The sequence below is a fragment of the Lethenteron reissneri genome, chromosome 12 (assembly GCF_015708825.2).
Source record: "Lethenteron reissneri isolate LAM-NWPU_2019-01 chromosome 12, ASM1570882v1, whole genome shotgun sequence".
Classification (NCBI taxonomy): domain Eukaryota; kingdom Metazoa; phylum Chordata; class Hyperoartia; order Petromyzontiformes; family Petromyzontidae; genus Lethenteron; species Lethenteron reissneri.
The window spans coordinates 1,467,080-1,485,327 of record NC_083790.1 but is presented as its reverse complement, the minus strand read 5'-3'; the positions used below and the strand labels follow the sequence as shown (position 1 = coordinate 1,485,327).

At 54.4% G+C, this 18,248-nt stretch overlaps 1 protein-coding gene across 1 annotated transcript in view; it reads right to left on the bottom strand.

The window, feature by feature from the left end:
• LOC133341639 (sulfhydryl oxidase 1-like) overlaps positions 1 to 13,416 on the bottom strand; it is a 33,724-nt gene extending 20,308 nt beyond the window's left edge. The window contains exons 1-4 of the mRNA XM_061550235.1: positions 12,996 to 13,416; positions 3,653 to 3,759; positions 1,961 to 2,009; positions 1,468 to 1,573 (exon numbers count right to left, since the gene is read on the bottom strand). Of these exons, the coding sequence (XP_061406219.1) occupies positions 1,468 to 1,573; positions 1,961 to 2,009; positions 3,653 to 3,759; positions 12,996 to 13,272 (539 nt within the window). The 5' untranslated portion in view covers positions 13,273 to 13,416. The remainder of the gene's footprint in view (positions 1 to 1,467; positions 1,574 to 1,960; positions 2,010 to 3,652; positions 3,760 to 12,995) is intronic.
• Between the last annotated feature and the right edge of the window lie 4,832 nt (positions 13,417 to 18,248).

The window sequence follows — 18,248 nt, the reverse complement described above, 5'->3', positions numbered from 1 at the left end:
GCTCAGAGCTCGTTTTTGTTCGTATGAAACCAATACTGATGAAGTTGTTCACTCACACAAAGTTGTTCACACACAGTGAGTTTCTATCTGGCAACAAAACTGACACCTTTTTACAAGGAGTCATGTTTGCATAGACCGCAATACCTGCAGTCATAAATAAAAACAAAAGACAAAACTCTGATAATGTGCACTGTCCTTGAAGTTGATTGGTCCACACCCGAGACAGCTTTCCTTAGAGCCTAGTCTCACATGGGTTGGACCAGAAGACGCCAAAAGGCGCAGAGTTATGTCTTTTGTTTGTATTTATGACTGCAGGTATTGCGGTCTATGCAAATATGACTCCTTGTAAAAAGGTGTCAGTTTTGTTGCCAGATAGAAGGGTAAAGAACCAATTATCATATTTTTACTGGCAAATGAGGTCCCCATAGTGTACACAGTGAGTTGTTCACACACAGTGGGCGAGTATGTGTGAGTGTGGGTGAGTGAGGGTGAGTGTGGGTGAGTGAGGGTGAGTGTGTGTGAGTGTGAGTGAGTGTGTGTGAGTGTGGGTGAGTGAGTGTGGGTGAGTGTATGTGAGTGAGTGTGAGTGTGTGTGGGTGGGTGGGTGTGGGTGAGGGTGAGTGAGGGTGAGTGAGTGTGGGTGGGTGAGTGTGTGTGAGTGAGTGTGAGTGTGTGTGAGTGTGGGTGAGTGTGTGTGAGTGTGTGTGAGTGAGTGTGTGTGTGTGAGTGTGTGTGAGTGTGTGTGAGTGAGTGTGGGTGAGTGTGGGTGAGTGAGGGTGTGTGTGAGTGTGGGTGAGTGTGTGTGAGTGTGTGTGAGTGAGTGTGTGTGTGTGAGTGTGGGTGGGTGTGGGTGAGTGTGTGTGAGTGAGTGTGTGTGAGTGAGTGTGGGTGAGTGTGTGTGAGTGTGAGTGAGTGTGTGTGAGTGTGGGTGAGTGTGGGTGAGTGAGTGAGTGTGTGAGTGTGTGTGTGAGTGTGGGTGAGTGAGGGTGAGTGAGTTTCTGTGAGTGTGAGTGAGTGAGGGTGAGTGTGTGTGTGTGTGAGTGTGAGTGAGTGTGTGTATGTGAGGGTGAGTGTGGGTGAGTGAGGGTGAGTGTGTGTGAGTGTGGGTGTGTGAGTGTGTGTGAGTGTGGGTGAGTGTGTGTGAGTGTGTGTGAGTGTGAGTGAGTGTGTGTGTGCGAGTGTGTGTGAGTGAGTGTGAGTGAGTGAGTGTGAGTGGGTGTGAGTGAGTGAGTGTGGGTGAGTGTGTGTTAGTGTGTGTGAGTGAGTGTGTGTGAGTGTGTGTGAGTGAGTGTGTGTGAGTGTGGGTGAGTGTGGGTGAGTGTGTGTGTGAGTGTGGGTGAGTGAGGGTGTGTGTGAGTGTGGGTGAGTGTGGGTGAGTGTGTGTGAGTGTGTGTGAGTGAGTGTGTGTGTGTGAGTGTGTGTGAGTGTGTGTGAGTGAGTGAGGATGAGTGAGGGTGAGGTTGTTACCTGGCTGGCTCGAGGGGAGGGCAGGCAGGAGGCCATTCTTCGGCCGCGTGGCTCAGCAGGCGAGAGATGACCCAGCGCCTCAGGGCCTGCATCGTGCCCTCCAACTCTACTCAAGCAGCAGCACCAGCACCAGCAGCAGCAGCATCAGTACCATCAGCATCAGTATCATCAACAGCAGCTGCAGCAGTAACGCGAGCATCGTCATTTCCATCATCGTCACGAGAATTGTCATCATCGTCATCATTATTGTCATCATCATCATTATTGTCATCATCATCATTATTGTCATCGTCACACGTTATCATAACTGTCATCAGTGTTATTATCGTCGTCGCAAACATCGTCGTCATCATCATCAAAACCATCATCATCATCATTACCATCATCATCACATGCAACATTATGATTGTGGATGGGTGAGTGGTGGGGGTCAGGTGAGCGGTGTTCACGTGAATGCGGTGGTGCTGGTGTGTGGTGAGCGGTGTTCGCTCACCAGGGTAGGAGTCCCCGTGCAGCGATGAGTTGCTGAACGCTTTGTAGAACTGTGAGCGAGAGACGCGGGGGGGGGGGGGGGGCAGGTTTCAATTTCATTGTTTAGGTACTAAGCTTTAACTACCCGGCTTCGTCCGGGACTTGGATGCACCACGCCCGGCCGCATTAGTCTCCCCAGTGGCGATGTTGACACCACACCACTTACTCGTTTGAGGCTGAGTCGACCTAGGAGAGGCCCAGGACCGGTTCAAATAATCGTCACCGGTTGTGGCCATGAGCGGGAATCGAACTCGGGTCGCCGGGTTCGTAGCGCAGCGTAGCGCTAATCACTACACTACAATGCGTTACGCTTCCACATGCGCGGGTCACATGACAGATGTGACGTCACAGCTCACTTGCCGTGCAAAAATATACGCATTATTGAGCTCCAAAAAAAAACCTAAGTGTATTTTTATAATTGTTGCATGGTGTACAGTCTGGAAAGTACCCACATGGCAAATTTTCAGTTTGTTGCATGTCGGGAAGTACGCTAAACATTTTGAACAGACACACATATTCACAACTTTGGCTGTTATATATTTAGTATGTATAACCCTGTGAGCCATGCGGCTCTTGACTCGGGGGCAACCGCAACAAACAAAAACATGAACAAGGTGACTCGGTGGAGGCTGAACCAAGTCAACCCCAGCCTCTTGTATCGTTTCAAGTTGATTTCGATGAACCAGGTGAGACCTCAAGAGGTGAGGATTAGAGTCTTCGTGAATGAGTGAGTGAATGAGTGAATGGATGAATGAGTAAATTAATAAGGGGTTAAATGAGCGAGTGGTTGAATGGCTGTACGGATGATTAACTGACCGAGTGAGCTCGAGTTTGAAGTTTAATTTGTTTAACCAGGTGAGACCTCGGGATTCGAGGATAGAGTCTCATTTGCCGGAGTGAGTGATTGCGTCAGGGAGAGGTTCCGCGAGTGGTTGGATGGATTTGGTGATGGAGTGAGCTCTCGTCTCAGGCACAGTTTAAGGAGTCGAATGAGAACTCAAGAGACCAGGAGAGAGGGGCTTTTTGCAAGAGTGACCTCGGTCACCATTGTGACAGCGATGTGGCGAATAGACTTCTGAGTGGTGAGGGTCAGGTACGCTGACGACTGGTGAGGCTTTCATAACAAAATATACAGAAACTAGGTGGCCTGTGGTCGCATCTACGGTATGAAACTGTTTCTGCCTGGTGCACTTATATCAATTATTGAACCCACCGCAGGAAAGTTCACAGTTGAACCCCTCTCTGTGAAGAATTGGATTTTGTAAAAATGCCTCTCATTGAGCTTCATCCACTCTCATTTATTTGTGGTTTCCTCTTTAGGCCCCACTCCTTCCTGTTTAGGCCCCACTCCTTCCTGTTTAGGCCACACCCCTTCTCGGTGTAAGCCCCGCCCCTTCCTGCTTAGGCCCCGCCCATGTCTGTTTCGGTCCCACCCCCTCTCTATTGAGGAACCGCACAATTTCTGTGAAGGGACACACAATAGTTGGGTTTGTGTGGGACGTGATGGGTGTTGTGGAAGGGGAGGGGGGTTTCGTCAGTAGGGGTAGGGGTGGGCGGAGGACGCGTCACCCACCACGTGTCTCAGGACGCGTCACCACGTGTCCCAGGACGTGTCACCACGTGTCTCTGGACATGTCCCCACATGACCCCTTACCGTGTACTGTGGCCATGACCTGACCCCGAGGTCACGACACGTTCTGTAGGCGCGACCTCGGGTCCCTGCGCAGTTGAAAGCGGCGATCCGCACAGCGGCCCCCCAATCTGCGAGGTGTAAGATGGGACATGGTGGGGGGGGGGAGCGTGGTGGGGAGGGGGGTTAATTAATGAAAACCTTCTCACCCTCCTTTCCTCCTTACCTCCCTCATCCCTCCCTCCTTACATCATTCCCTCCCTTCCTCCATCCCTCCCCTGTCAACCGCCTACTCCATAACTCCCTTGAGTCCAGTCACACATCCATCACTCACTCCCTGCCTCCCTCCCTCCCTCCTCGCTTATTTCCAACACTGCCTCCGTCCCGTGAGGCCGTTCATTCATTTCCTTTTCCCTCCCTCTCTCTCACTCCCCCACCCCCATCCTTACATCCATCACTCCCTCTCGTCCTTAATTCAATCCCGAGTCAATTCAGTCAATCGTTCAACTCTCTCTCTCTCTCTTACTCCCTGTCTCCCTCCTTATCTACAATCGCGCCATCCTTACACACATCACTCCCTCCATGCCTCCCTCCCTCCCTCGCATCCTCGTCTCCCTTCCTCCATCCTGCTCGCATCTCCATTCATCCCAGGATTCAATTGATTCATCCCTCACACCCCTCTACCCCCTCCCTCCACTGCTCTTTCCCCCCCTCGTCTGTATCCACAGCTGCCAAAACAACTGCAGTCGCGACTCCTGCAGGAATGCGTGCACGCGCTTGAGATTCCCAACTCCATGGAGCCACCAGAGAGACAGAGAGACAGCGAGCGAGCGAGGCAGTCTACAGCAGCAGCATGCTCTACCCACTGCTGGATGAAGGCCCTTGCCCACGCCGCCTCTGTCCCACAACGTTCCCTGCGACGAGACCGCAGTGCACCAGCCGCTCACATCTCACACATCCTGGATCATCAGCAGCAGCATCAGACTAACGAAACTAAATTGTTGTTTTATTTTACCAAGGTAAGGCCCAACTGAGCTACATAGATCTTTGCCACAAGCGATCTGGCCACGTGTGATAGCTCAAGCAAGTGGCTTATCACGTGGCAATGTATAGCAGCCAAATACTCTAAACGCGTGACGTTGATTCTAAATGTGGAGGGGTTAAAAAACCGGAGGACCCCGAGAAAAATCCACGCGACCACGAGGAGAGAGAGAGAGACGCAAACTCCAAATACACAGCAGCAGCAGGCGTCAGGCTCGGGATCGGGATCGAACCCACGGCCTCCTGCACACCAGGCGAGGGAGTTAACATCGCCACCGCGCCCACCGTCATCGCGAGGCCTGCTCTATCCGCTGCTGGGTGAAGGTCCTTCCCCACGCTCACCACGCGAGTTGCCCGCGACTCCCGCAACTCGCACTTGAACTCATTTCGTCGCTCCGTTACTCGGTGGAGCTCAGAGTCACTGGGGGATCGCATGCGGAGGAGATACAGAGACGCGCCTGTGTGCGCCTGTGTGCGCCTTTGAGTTCAATGAATCTCATTGGGCTCTCAGCCAGTGAAATAAACAGAGACGACGTAGCGAAGTCGGCGAGCCAGTGGTCAAATCGGGCGTCGGTGCGGCTCTCCCGTTGCCGGCCCTGAGCCAATCGTTTGGCATTCCACATTCCCATGGGCGGGACCAGTCCATCCAGAGGACGAGCACTACCGGTGACAGACTGACAGTGAAAGAAGGGCTTCCCATGTCGTCGCCATAATGGGTGGTGGGGGGGGGGGTGACGATACTTCACCACGTGGACTGCAGGGCAGCACCAGTCACGTGATGTGACGTCACTCCCCATCACAGCGGTGTGCTGCTCCAGTCACGTGATGCGACGTCACTCCCCATCACAGCGGTGTGCTGCACCAGTCACGTGATGTGACGTCACTCTCCATCACAGCGGTGTGCTGCTCCAGTCACGTGATGCGACGTCACTCCCCATCACAGCGGTGTGCTGCACCAGTCACGTGATGTGACGTCACTCTCCATCACAGCGGTGTGCTGCTCCAGTCACGTGATGTGACGTCACTCTCCATCACAGCGGTGTGCTGCTCCAGTCACGTGTTGTGACGTCACTCTCCATCACAGCGGTGTGCTGCTCCAGTCACGTGCTGTGACGTCACTCTCCATCACAGCGGTGTGCTGCACCAGTCACGTGCTGTGACGTCACTCTCCATCACAGCGGTGTGCTGCTCCAGTCACGTGATGTGACGTCACTCTCCATCACAGCGGTGTGCTGCTCCAGTAGAGAATTGGCGCGTTCTGTCCACGTGACAACCCTCTGCCAATGGGATGTGTCGCGTGGTGGCGGCTTTGTTGTGATGATGCGGGCTTGTCGAACTCGTGAATTTGAAACAATAAACATTTCCAAATCAATTGACGACGTCTAAATCAGATGATGGATTGGAGTGGGGGCGGGGGAGGTGGAGCGGTGGCGCAGCGGTTAGCGCATTCCTGCCGCCCCATGAACCCTTTCACGACCCGTGCTCGATATCCCGGGCACGGCTAACATCAGTGGCGCGAGCAATATCCCGCGCCGAGCAGCGTGGAGAAGTCTCATCAAGTGGCCGTGACGACGGCGCGCTCAACCTCATCAACACTCGCCGAACGTAACCCGAACCGTTACCCGTTTCCGGTAACCGGTTGCCAAGTTCCCGTTGGTTGCAGTAATCCGTGACTCGACTCCCTCTGATCTCGAATCCGACGCGTGGCGACATCCATCGCGTGGGTTAAAGAGACTCAGAATATGCAACTCGTTTTTCATTCATTCATAAAGACTCTTCCCTCCCCCTCCCTCCATCCCTCCCTCCCCTCCCTCCCCATCCCTCCCCCATCCCTCCCCCTCCCTCCCCCTCCCTCCCCCCTCCCTCCCCCCTCCATCTCTTCCTGGCCCACTGACCCCGAGCCCACAATCCTCACCACCACCCGCGCCGCGACTGCGGAGGTGGTTCAGTAGCGATGCGGCGTTCTTGTGTGCCGATATGTGTGTGTGTATGTATGTGTGTGCTTGTGTGTGTATGTGTGTGTGTATGTGTGTGTGTATGTGTGTATGTGTGTGTGTGCGTGTGTGTGTATGTGTGTGTGTATGTGTGTGTACGTGTGTGTGTGTACGTGTGTGTGTGTATGTAGGGAGCGGTGGCGCAGTGGTTACCGCACTGCGCTACGAACGTTTTGCTGGCCACGTATTCACATATACACAAAGGCAAAGGTCCCCCGTTTAGCCTTAACAGACTGTTGGGGCAAGTGCTGTTAGCGAGCACCTATGAAGGCCGGAACGGCACACGAGGGGGTGGGTAGGCAGCACCACGCCCGGCCGCCTTTGTCTCCCCAGTGGCGATGTTTACACACCGCACCAGGTACTCATTTGAGGCTGACTCGACCTAGGGGAGGCCCAGGAGCAAATCAGATAATCGTCACCGGTGTTGGCCGTGAGCGGGAATCAAACTCGGGTCGCCGAGTTCGTAGTGCAGCGCGCTAACCGCTATACCACCGCTCGCCACACAGATAGATGGATAGATATCCCATTCCGCCAGCAGTCGCGTTGGCAAGCAATTACAGGGCTGCGCCTTTACCTCGTACGGTTTCCGCATCGCGCACTTTCAGATGCGTCTCTGCGGCCGTCTGGAATGCTCTTCCGTCCGATATTAGGAAGCCACTTGGAGCTGTGCACTTTTAAATCATCATCATCGAGATGGACAAACACGTTTCTTTATAACTGCTTCTTAGTGTTGAGTTTGTTCTCATTCCCTCGCACCTCTGATCAGCACGGTTGGCTACGTACGGGGCGAAAGAAGTTCAACATAGAGACGCGCGCCATCGATCCCGTGCCGCCCGCCTGCCTGGGGGTGTGAGTGTGGAATGTGGCGCTTGGCACCAGTGACGGCTCGCAATGAGCGACTCAAGCGCGCGTCTGTCCGAGCCTGCGACTGCAGCCTGGATCACTCATCTCCACTACTCACCTCCATCACTCACCACGCTCGCTCACCACCTTACTCACCATCTCAATCACCACGTCACTCAGACTCCGGTACAGCCGATAGAGGGAGATTATTTCGCTCACCAACCACTCACCACTCACCAACCACTCACCAACCACTCACCCACCACTCACCCACCACTCACCCACCACTCACCCACCACTCACCAACCACTCACCCACCACTCACCAACCACTCACCCACCACTCACCAACCACTCACCCACCACTCACCAACCACTCACCCACCACTCACCCACCACTCACCCACCACTTACCACCACTCACCCAATACTCACCAATCACTCACCCACCACTCACCAACCACTCACCCACGACTCACTCACCACTCACCAACCACTCACCCACCACTCACCAACCACTCACCAACCACTCACCCACCACTCACCAACCACTCACCCACCACTCACCCACCACTCACCCACCACTCACCCAACACCACTGATGGTGAGATGTATAATTAAGCTGTACGCCTTTTGGCGTCCTGTGGTCGAACACCGTTTGAGACGAGGCTCAAAAGAAAGCTGTCTCTGGTGTAGACCAATCAGTTTTAAGGACAATGCATATATTATCGGTGTGTTTTTTGTTTGCATTCTGACCACAAGTATTGTGGTTAATGCGGACATGATTTCTTGTAATAAGGTTTCAGTTTTGTTGTTGCCAGAAAAAAGGGGAAACCCCTATTCGTATGTATAATATAAGTTCATTATTGACCCAGGGAAGCCACTCTGATACGAAGCTTTGTTCATGGAGGTTCCCGCTGGGGTTGTTTTGGGAGTGGGATTCCCGAGAACCCGGAGGGACCCCCACGCAGAACCGAGGGAGAGTTGACAGGCGGCACACGGAGAGGCTCCCGACTCGGGATTGGAACGTCGGCCCTTTGTGCTGTCAGGCACGAGCGTAGCTCCGACTGATAGATGCTGCTGCTGCTGATGATGATATTTCCGATGATGATAATGACGATCTATGATGATGATTGATGGTGCTTTGGCTGCTGCTGCTGACGATGATGCTACTGATGATGATGATGACAACGACTGTTGATGATGATCGTGATGATTATGATCATGATGACGACAAATCGCATCCTCCCCCTGACCAGGCACCCCAGCACTCGACCACTTGTGAACCCTTTCACGCCCTCGTGATATTGACACGGGCTATTATTGACACGCACACATATAGACAAAGATCCCCCGTGTAGCCTTCATAGGCTGTTCGCGCAAGTGCCGTTAGCGAGCACCTACGAAGGCCGGCACGGCACACGAGTGGGTGGTCAGCACCACGTCCGACCGCCTTTGTCTCCCCAGTGGCGATGTTTTTACACACCGCACCGGGTACTCATTTGAGGCTGAGTCGATCTAGGGGAGGCCCATGACCGGTTCAGATATTCTTCGCTGGTGTTGCCCGTGAGCAGTAATCGAACTCAGGTCACCGGGTTCGTAGCGCAGTGCGCTAACCGCTACACTACCGCTCCACAGGCACACACACACGCACACAGTGACACATACACACACAGACACACACACACAGTGACACATACACACAGACACACACACGCACACAGTGACACATACACACAGACACACACGCATCTTGACACACATGGTGGTGGTTAAGGACAAAGGAAATACTCAGGACCTTGAAACACACACACAGATATCGACACACGCAGACATCGACACACACACATTGACATACACACACACACATACCTGACACACGCACGCACATTCCTTGACACACACGAAATACAAAGATGCCCCCCGTATAGGCTGAACAGACTGTTGGGGCAAGTGCTGTTAGCGAGCACCTTACTGACAAACACTGCGACTGACACACACCCACAATCCGACTGACACACATACTCCGACTGACACACACACACCCCGACTGACACACACACACCGACTGACACACACACACAACGACTGACACACACACACTCCGACTGACACACACACCCCGACTGACACACATACTCCGACTGACACACACACACCCCGACTGACACACACACACACACCGACTGACACACACACACAACGACTGACACACACACACCGATTGACACACACACACTCCGACTGACACACACACCCCGACTGACACACACACTCCGACTGACACACACACACCCCGACTGACACACAGACACACACTCCGACTGACACACACACACAACGACTGACACACACACCCCGACTGACACACACACACACCGACTGACACACACACACAACGACTGACACACACACCCCGACTGACACACACACACAACGACTGACACACACACCCCGACTGACACACACACACACACCGACTGACACACACCACACAACGACTGACCACACACAACCACCCCGACTGACACACACCACACCGACTGACACACACACCCCGACGACACACACACACCCCGACTGCACACACACACACCGACTGACACACACACCGACTGACACACACCACACCGACTGACACACCCACACCGACTGACACACACACACAACGACTGACACCACACAACCCCGACTGCCACACACACCCGACTGACACACACACACCCCGACTGACACACACACACCGACTGACACACACACACACACGACTGACACACACACCCGACTGACACACACACCGACTGACACACACACACACCGACTGACACACACACACCGACTGACACACACACACAACGACTGACACACAACACCCGACGACACCACACACCGACTGACCACACACACACGACTGACACACAACCCCCGGACTGACACACACACACAACGACTGACACACACACCCCGACTGACACACACACACACACCGACTGACACACACACACACAACGACTGACACACACACACCCCGACTGACACACACACACACCGACTGACACACACACCGACTGACACACACACACACCGACTGACACACACACACCGACTGACACACACACACAACGACTGACACACACACCCCGACTGACACACACACCGACTGACACACACACACACCGACTGACACACACACACCGACTGACACACACACACAACGACTGACACACACACCCCGACTGACACACACACCGACTGACACACACACACACCGACTGACACACACACCCCGACTGACACACAGACACACACTCCGACTGACACACACACACACAACGACTGACACACACACAGACTGACACACACACACACCGACTGACACACACACCGACTGACACACACACACACCGACTGACACACACACTCCGACTGACACACACACACAACGACTGACACACACACTCCGATTGACACACACACAACGACTGACACACACACTCCGACTTACACACACACACACCGACTGACACACAGACACACGCACCCCCATGCGCGCACACCAGGGCTCCACGTCGGAGGCCTTCACCCTCGGGCGGGGGGGGGGGGTTGGGGGGGGGGGCGACGTGGTGGTCGCGGCTCCCCCAGTGGCGGAAGGCGGCGCGGGGGAGGCGGTGGGGGGGGGCCGGAGCCCGCGGCGCGGGGAAACTCAAAACGAGACGCGGGAGGGGAGCGGCCGAGCCCCTGAGATGTCCTCCCCCCTCCCTCCCCTCCTTCCTCCATCCCCTCCCTCCTCTTCCTCCTCTCCCCCTCCTCCCCCTCCTCCCCGGGACGACCAAACACCGACGACCCCACGGCGTCTCAGCCTCTCCGCTCTCTCCTCCAGCTGCGTGCCCCCCCCCCCCCACAGAGATCGCGTGCATTGTGAACGTGTCGTTCGGCCCGCCACCACCCGACATAGTCCAGCCGAGGGTTTGTCACGGAAAGAAAAGGTGACATACTCTTTGGTTCTTTCGGTAAAGACACGTAGGTAGAAAATTTAAATAAATCACGACGTTTCGGGCGCAACACAAGCGTCCGTCATCAGGTGAAGCGTCGTGATTTATTGATACAGTATTTTATTTTTATACCTACGTGACATTACCGAAAGAACCAAAGAGTATGGATTCCTGCAGTCACGAAAGCTTAAAATCAAAAGGTGGCAATTAGTTGTGTGCTGAAGTAGCAGCTAATTTGGCAAGTTTGTTGACGGAACTTCGCGGTTGGTTACGTACGGTGCGAAAGAAGTTCAACATAGTACATACACAATACATACAATAGACACCATATATACAACATACGTACCCAGTACATACGACATGCATACATTATACATACAGCATACATACAAACAACATACATAAAAAATCCAAACATTCATACAAACAACATACAAACATACAAACAACATACATACGTCGTTGCCCCCAAAACTGCGGCCCACGTCCTCTCAGTTTTCCCCTCCTTATGCTGCCACTCCGTGGCTACTCTCGACCACAAACTATCATCGTCGTCGTCATCATCATCATCATCACCGTCGTCATCGTCATCGTGGTCATCATCATCATCATCACCCTGGTCATCATCGTCGTCACCGTCGTCATCATCATCATCACCATGGTCATCATCGTCGTCACCGTCGCCCCTTCTCGCCGTGTGCTGCCCGGCCCCACTAGTCTCGTCTTCCCACTTCACCACGAGACGCGCTTTGGCGTCCACTCCCGCGCCTGTGGCTTGACAGGGGAGCACCAACTCGCTCCGTTCTTGGAAAGTGGCCGTCAACTCGCTCGGGCACAAGGCTCCTCTGTCGAGGCGGTTCTTGGCCGAGTTCCAATCCCCCCCCCAGAATAAAGAATTCCATCCTTGGGTGAAACTTAAAACGGCGGCATCTGCTGAGTTCGCTTTTTGAAAAGTCGAGGAATGATTTTAATTACAACAGAGCCATAACACAGAGCCACACGCAGAGCCACAACACAGAGAGCCACAACACAGAGCCACACACAGAGAGCCACAACACAGAGCCACACACAGAGCCACACACAGAGCCACCCACAGAGCCACACACAGAGCCACACGCAGAGACACCCATACAGAGCCACACGCAGCGAGCCACAATACAGAGCTACACGTGCGTTATTGTGACCCCCCCCATGCCCCCCCCCTCGTCAGCCTCATCACGTGGATCGATCTCGATCGACCGAGCGTGGGAGGCTGAAGCGCAGTCACACACGAGGAAACACAGCAGCCATAGTCATCGCCCGGGATTGAACCCACGCCCTCCTGAGTGCAGGGCGAGGGAGATAACATCGTCCTTGCCATCCACGGCGCCACTATCTACCGTGACCCGCACGTTACACACACACGCAGACAGACAGAGAGACAGACGGACAGACAGCCAGACAGACAGCCAGACAGACAGCCAGACGGACAGCCAGACAAACAGACGGACAGACGGACCTGTGATGTCTTTGGCCAGCGCCGTCCAAACGGGAGCGAAGTCCGCGCAGTGGCCGCACCACTCCGTGTAGAAGTGGACCGCCCAGGCGCTCGTGGAGTTGACGATGGCGAGACGAATCCCCTCGGCGCCGAGTTCCACCACGGGCCCCCCAGTCTCGTACAGCCCGGCTCGGGAGCCCCCCAGAACAAGTGCAAACAGCAGCAGCAACAGCGGCGGCAGTAACGGCAGAGAGGGGAGCGGTAGCGACAAAGGAGGAGGAGGAGGAGGCGGCGGCATGGGGAGAGAGGCGCGGAGCGATCGATGAGTGCCAGAACTCTTCCGAGTGTTTTACACGGACAGAGGAGAGAGGGGAAGAAGAGAGAGAGCGAGAGAGAGAGGGGGGCTGAGCGAGAGGAGAGTGGGGAGAGAGTAGAGGAGAGAGGACGGTGGGGGGGAGTGGAGAGAGAGGAGAGTGGGGAGAGAGTAGAGGAGAGAGGAAGAGGACGGTGGGGGGGGGGGGCTGATAGAGAGGAGAGTGGGGAGAGAGTAGAGGAGAGAGGACGGTGGGGGGTGGGGGGCTGGAGAGTGAGTGGAGAGAAGAGAAAGGTAGAGGGATGAGGGGAGTTTGGAGGGTGCAGGAGAGGCGAGGCTGCAGGAGGGAGATCCAGGGGTGGGGGAGAGAGTAAAGTGCAGAAGCGAGAGAGTGCAGGAGGAGAGTGAAATTCCGAGAGGTGAGGGTGAGGAAGTGAGGGAGGATATTGTGGGAGGGAAAATGAATGAGAAACTGGAGGGGAGTGAGGGCGAGGGAGAGTGGAGAGATGTTTGGAGGGAAGGGAGCGTGAAAGATCAGAAGGGGGTCGTGAATGAATGATGGGAGAAGATAATGAAGGAATGAGATGGGGAGGAAAGTGAAGGAATGAGATGAAGGAGGATAAAATAATTAGATGGCAGAGTGAAGGAGAGGGAGGGTATAGACGGATGAAGGAGACACACAGAAAGACACACATACAGACACACAGACACGCAGAGAGATATCGCAACGGTAGAGAGACACGGAGACAAACAGAAAGACACTGAGACACAGATAAAAACACAGACACAGAAACTAAGATAAAGATACCGAGGCAGTGATATGCACACAGATAGACACACAGAGACGGACAGACACAGACACGTAGACAGACACAGACAGCGAGATACACAAAGACAGGCAGAGATACAGACAGGAACAGAGAGAACCACACAGAGACAGACACAGACATACAGAGAACCACAGAGAGAGACACAGAACCACACAGAGACAGACACAGACAGACAGAGAACCACACAGAGACAGACACAGAGACAGAGAACCGCACAGAGACAGACAGAGAACCACACAGAGAGGCACAGAACCACACAGCCGTGGACGCAGGCACAGAGAGAGAGAGAGAGGGCACTTGAGTTGAACCGATCTCAGATCGAGTGCCGTGAAATTGCGTTCCTTCGTCACCCAACACGCAACCACGGCAGCCAGGGGCGGCGATGGTGCCCGGGGAGGCAGGGAGGGGGTCGTGGCGGTGATCGTGGGACGGGTGGAGGAGGGGGGAGGAGTAGATGGGGGAGGGAAGGAGGGAGGGGGTGGACGGTTCGAGGGTGTGAGTCAATGGGCGCTTCTTTACCGAGTCTATCACCAAACCGTCCTCAAGTAAATCTGATCTCGTGTGACCATACTTCACCACGCCGGTGAGCGTGGGTTGTTGGTAGCAGCGGGTTGGTGGCAGTCGACCGAGGAGGAGGAGGCCCAAGACCGGTCCAGATATCCCAGGCGACTGCACTGAGGACTCACGGCGCAGTCGGCGTGCTAAGCACTGCGCCACCGCTCCCCCGCCCACGTGGAGTTTGTTGAACCGTGATTGCAACAAAAATCCATCGGCGTGTCTAGAACATTACCCTGGAATCGTGGAAACTCCTCCAGCAAAGTTGCTGTGCACGCGTGCGTGAGAGAGATGCACATCTCGCGCGACCGAAGGTGGTGAGCCGCCGTGCGACGATCGCCTGGGATCTGGAAATCTAAAACGCCGCGCTCGATCCTGCACGACGGCGTGGCGGCCCAAGGAGAGAGAACTGCACCTGAGGTGCCTTCTAGCCCCTGGATGGATCATTGCAACGCACGGCGGCTTGGCAGCGGGGGGAGGGGATCCTTCATCCTAGAAGAGTTTGTTTTTATTTGACCGGGTGAGGCCAAGCGAGCGATGCAGTCAGGTCATTTTCAGGAGCGGCCTGGACATCACAAATGCGAGCCCATCACGTGGGAATTGATGGCAGCAGCCACATACTCTTAAACGCACGGCTCATCCAGCGGTGGAGTGATCATGACCCACGAGGAGACACGCAGTAGTAGCGCGAACAACGTGAAGTTTTATTCGCACCGCTGCTGTTTATTTTCACGAGACCACAAGTGTTGCAATGGACACACGTCACACGCACCCCCCCCCTTTCACCCCACGTTGTACACACGGCTACACACACTCTTTGTACGCGACATCAACATCACAATCATCATTACATTTGAACGTTGGTTTTGTGTTGTCGTCTTTTGTCATTTCATTGTTTCGCGTACGATCGCCCCGCCTCTCGTAACAGCGGCGCCTTGCGATTTGGACACGCGTGGGGTGTTCCCTGTGTGCATGTTTGCACGTATGACGTACAGAATATGTTTGTGGTGGTCACACGCAACAAAATCAACAACACACAACAACGTAAGTGGTGGGGGAGGAAGCTACGACGCTCACAACAACGAGCAAAAGAGCGTGGGGCGGATAAAGCACGGCGAGTCGAGACGGCGACCGCCCCATCACTCCCGGGCATCCCGCTGCCAGGGCGAGCACGTCGACGCTTCAGCTTGGCCTCGAAGTGCACCCAGCCTGGCACGAGCGCCGCTAGAGAACCGGTCCGCTCGTTGTGTCCCGAGGTTGCTGCTGAGCAGTCAAAAAAACGCGTTCACTATTTTTTTCAACATTTTTAATTATGAACGCGTGACGTCACGTCTATTTAAATTTAGCCAAACAAAAATAAACGCGGATTAGACGATCGCGTGGGACTGGCAGCAGACACGGACCCCCCCACCCCCCACCCCCAAGTCCCACTGTGCAGTCACAGACACACACAGTCATTAAACGCCCCGTGTTAAATTCATTCAAATCCTTCTCGCAAGAACAATGAGGTGGACCAAAGTCGATTGGCCACTTTGCCGTGTCAAGTCAACACGGAGACACCGCGTGTGTGCGTGCGGGCACGCTCCGCGCCAGCCACACCACCCCCCCTCGTGTGCCGTGTCGGCCTTAATAGGCGCTCGCGAACAGCACTTGCCCCAACAGTCCGTGAAGGCTATACGGGGGTCTTTGCACTACCCACGTGACACAGGGCGCTCCGAATCATATTCAGACGGAGCTCACGTGGTACGTGTGCCACGTTGGACGTGTTCACCAATCATCAGGTGCGTGCAGCGTGCACGGGTATTAATCTGCACGCGAACAGAGAGGATCGGTGACTGTGCAAGGAGAGACTTTAGGGGGAGGGGGGCCGCTCGGATTTCAGTTTTCAAGAAAGTCCTCTTAGACGACTTCCCCAACCTAGCACAGCAAAGCGTGCAGACGTCGCGACCACCCTGGCGCTCGTGCCGTGGGCAGCGCAGCGAGAACGCGTTGTGCCCAACTTCCATTCTCCGTGCCGCTCACCGTGAATGGACTCATGCAGCCAGCTATGGCTGCAGAGTTTGGTAGTACATGTTGTTTACGTCGTTTATTGTGAAAATTCGGTCACAGTTCCGATGATCACTGTTTCATTGCTTTTATGGCTTTATTTTGGTGATTTGCGAAAAGTTTTTCGGTTTGGCCACGTTTGTTTGTTGTAGTACAGAGTTAGACTGATGGCATTAATCTAAGTTGTCTTGTGGTTGTTGTTGTTTGACTTGCATCCCACTGGGATATTTGCACAGGGTTGGTGTACGGTGCTTTTTTCTGCAATATTTTGCTGTCTTTTCTTGGATTTTCTGTTTGCACATAGTCACTTTAAGATGTTTTCTTGTTCATGTTTTTGTTTTCTGTTTGTTGCGGTTGCACCCGATTCAAGAGCCGAATGGCTCACAGGGCTATACCAAATAAATGAACTTGAACTTGAACCGGGCCTTCAATGCCCCCCCCCCACTCACCAGCACGGTGCAGGGCGATTCGAGCACGGTCAGATAACAGCCCACGAGCTCCCAACGGCGTTGGGACAAGCAGGGCGTTCCTCTCATCCCGCGGTGGGGTTTGATTCTTACGAAAAACAAATAAAGTGGCGTGTGGTGTGCCACGAGACGTCGCACAATGAACTTCGGAGCAGCAACGACGCCGCCGCTGATCAATCCACGGTGGGCTGGGAGGGAAGATTGCCATTGACGAGCAACTCCAGACAGCGGCGATGACGCGCACCGCAAGCAGTAGTTCGATGACAGCGTGCGCATTGCACGTGTTCACAGGGTGCACGTCCACACTCTTCACACCGCGGGGGATAAGGCAGAATACCCCATTAATCGGCATTGTGCAAGAAGTTAAATGACTGCCGTTAGTGGAATTGGCTACCACCCCCAAGCACCGCACACGAACCCCACACGAACCCCCCAAACACCGCACACGAACCCCACACGAATCAGCGCTTTCTCTTCGACATCGGGCCCGCGTGTTGCAGACAATCTGACACGAGTTCATGACAACCGATAAAAAAAACATTTGAAGTTTCAGGTGACTTTACAAGCTGGCTCGGATTAATGCCACCGCAAGCTGATTGCCAATGCTGGTGACCGGTGAAGATTGAACGTTGGACAAACGTTGGTCCAACCACACTCCAACTGCGGATATGTTTACTGGGTAGCGTGCTCTTGAAAGTCAATTGATGAAAGTGCGGAGTCAACGGTGCGCGCACACAAGACAAAGCTCCCCCGCATAGCCTGGAGCAGAGTGTCGGGGCAAGTGCTGTTAGTGAGTAGCACCTATGAAGGCCGGCACGGCACACGAGGGGTGGGTGGCCAAAACCACGCTGGGTCGCCTTTGTCTCCCCAGTGGCGATGTTTACTACACACCGAACCGGGTACGCATTTGAGGCCGAGTCGACCTAGGGGAGGCCCAGGACCGGTTCAGATAATCGTCACCGGTGTTTACGCGAGCGGTAACCGAACCCGGTTCGCCGGATTCGTAGCGCGGCGCACAAACCGCTACACCACCGCTCCCCACACGTACACACACACGTACACA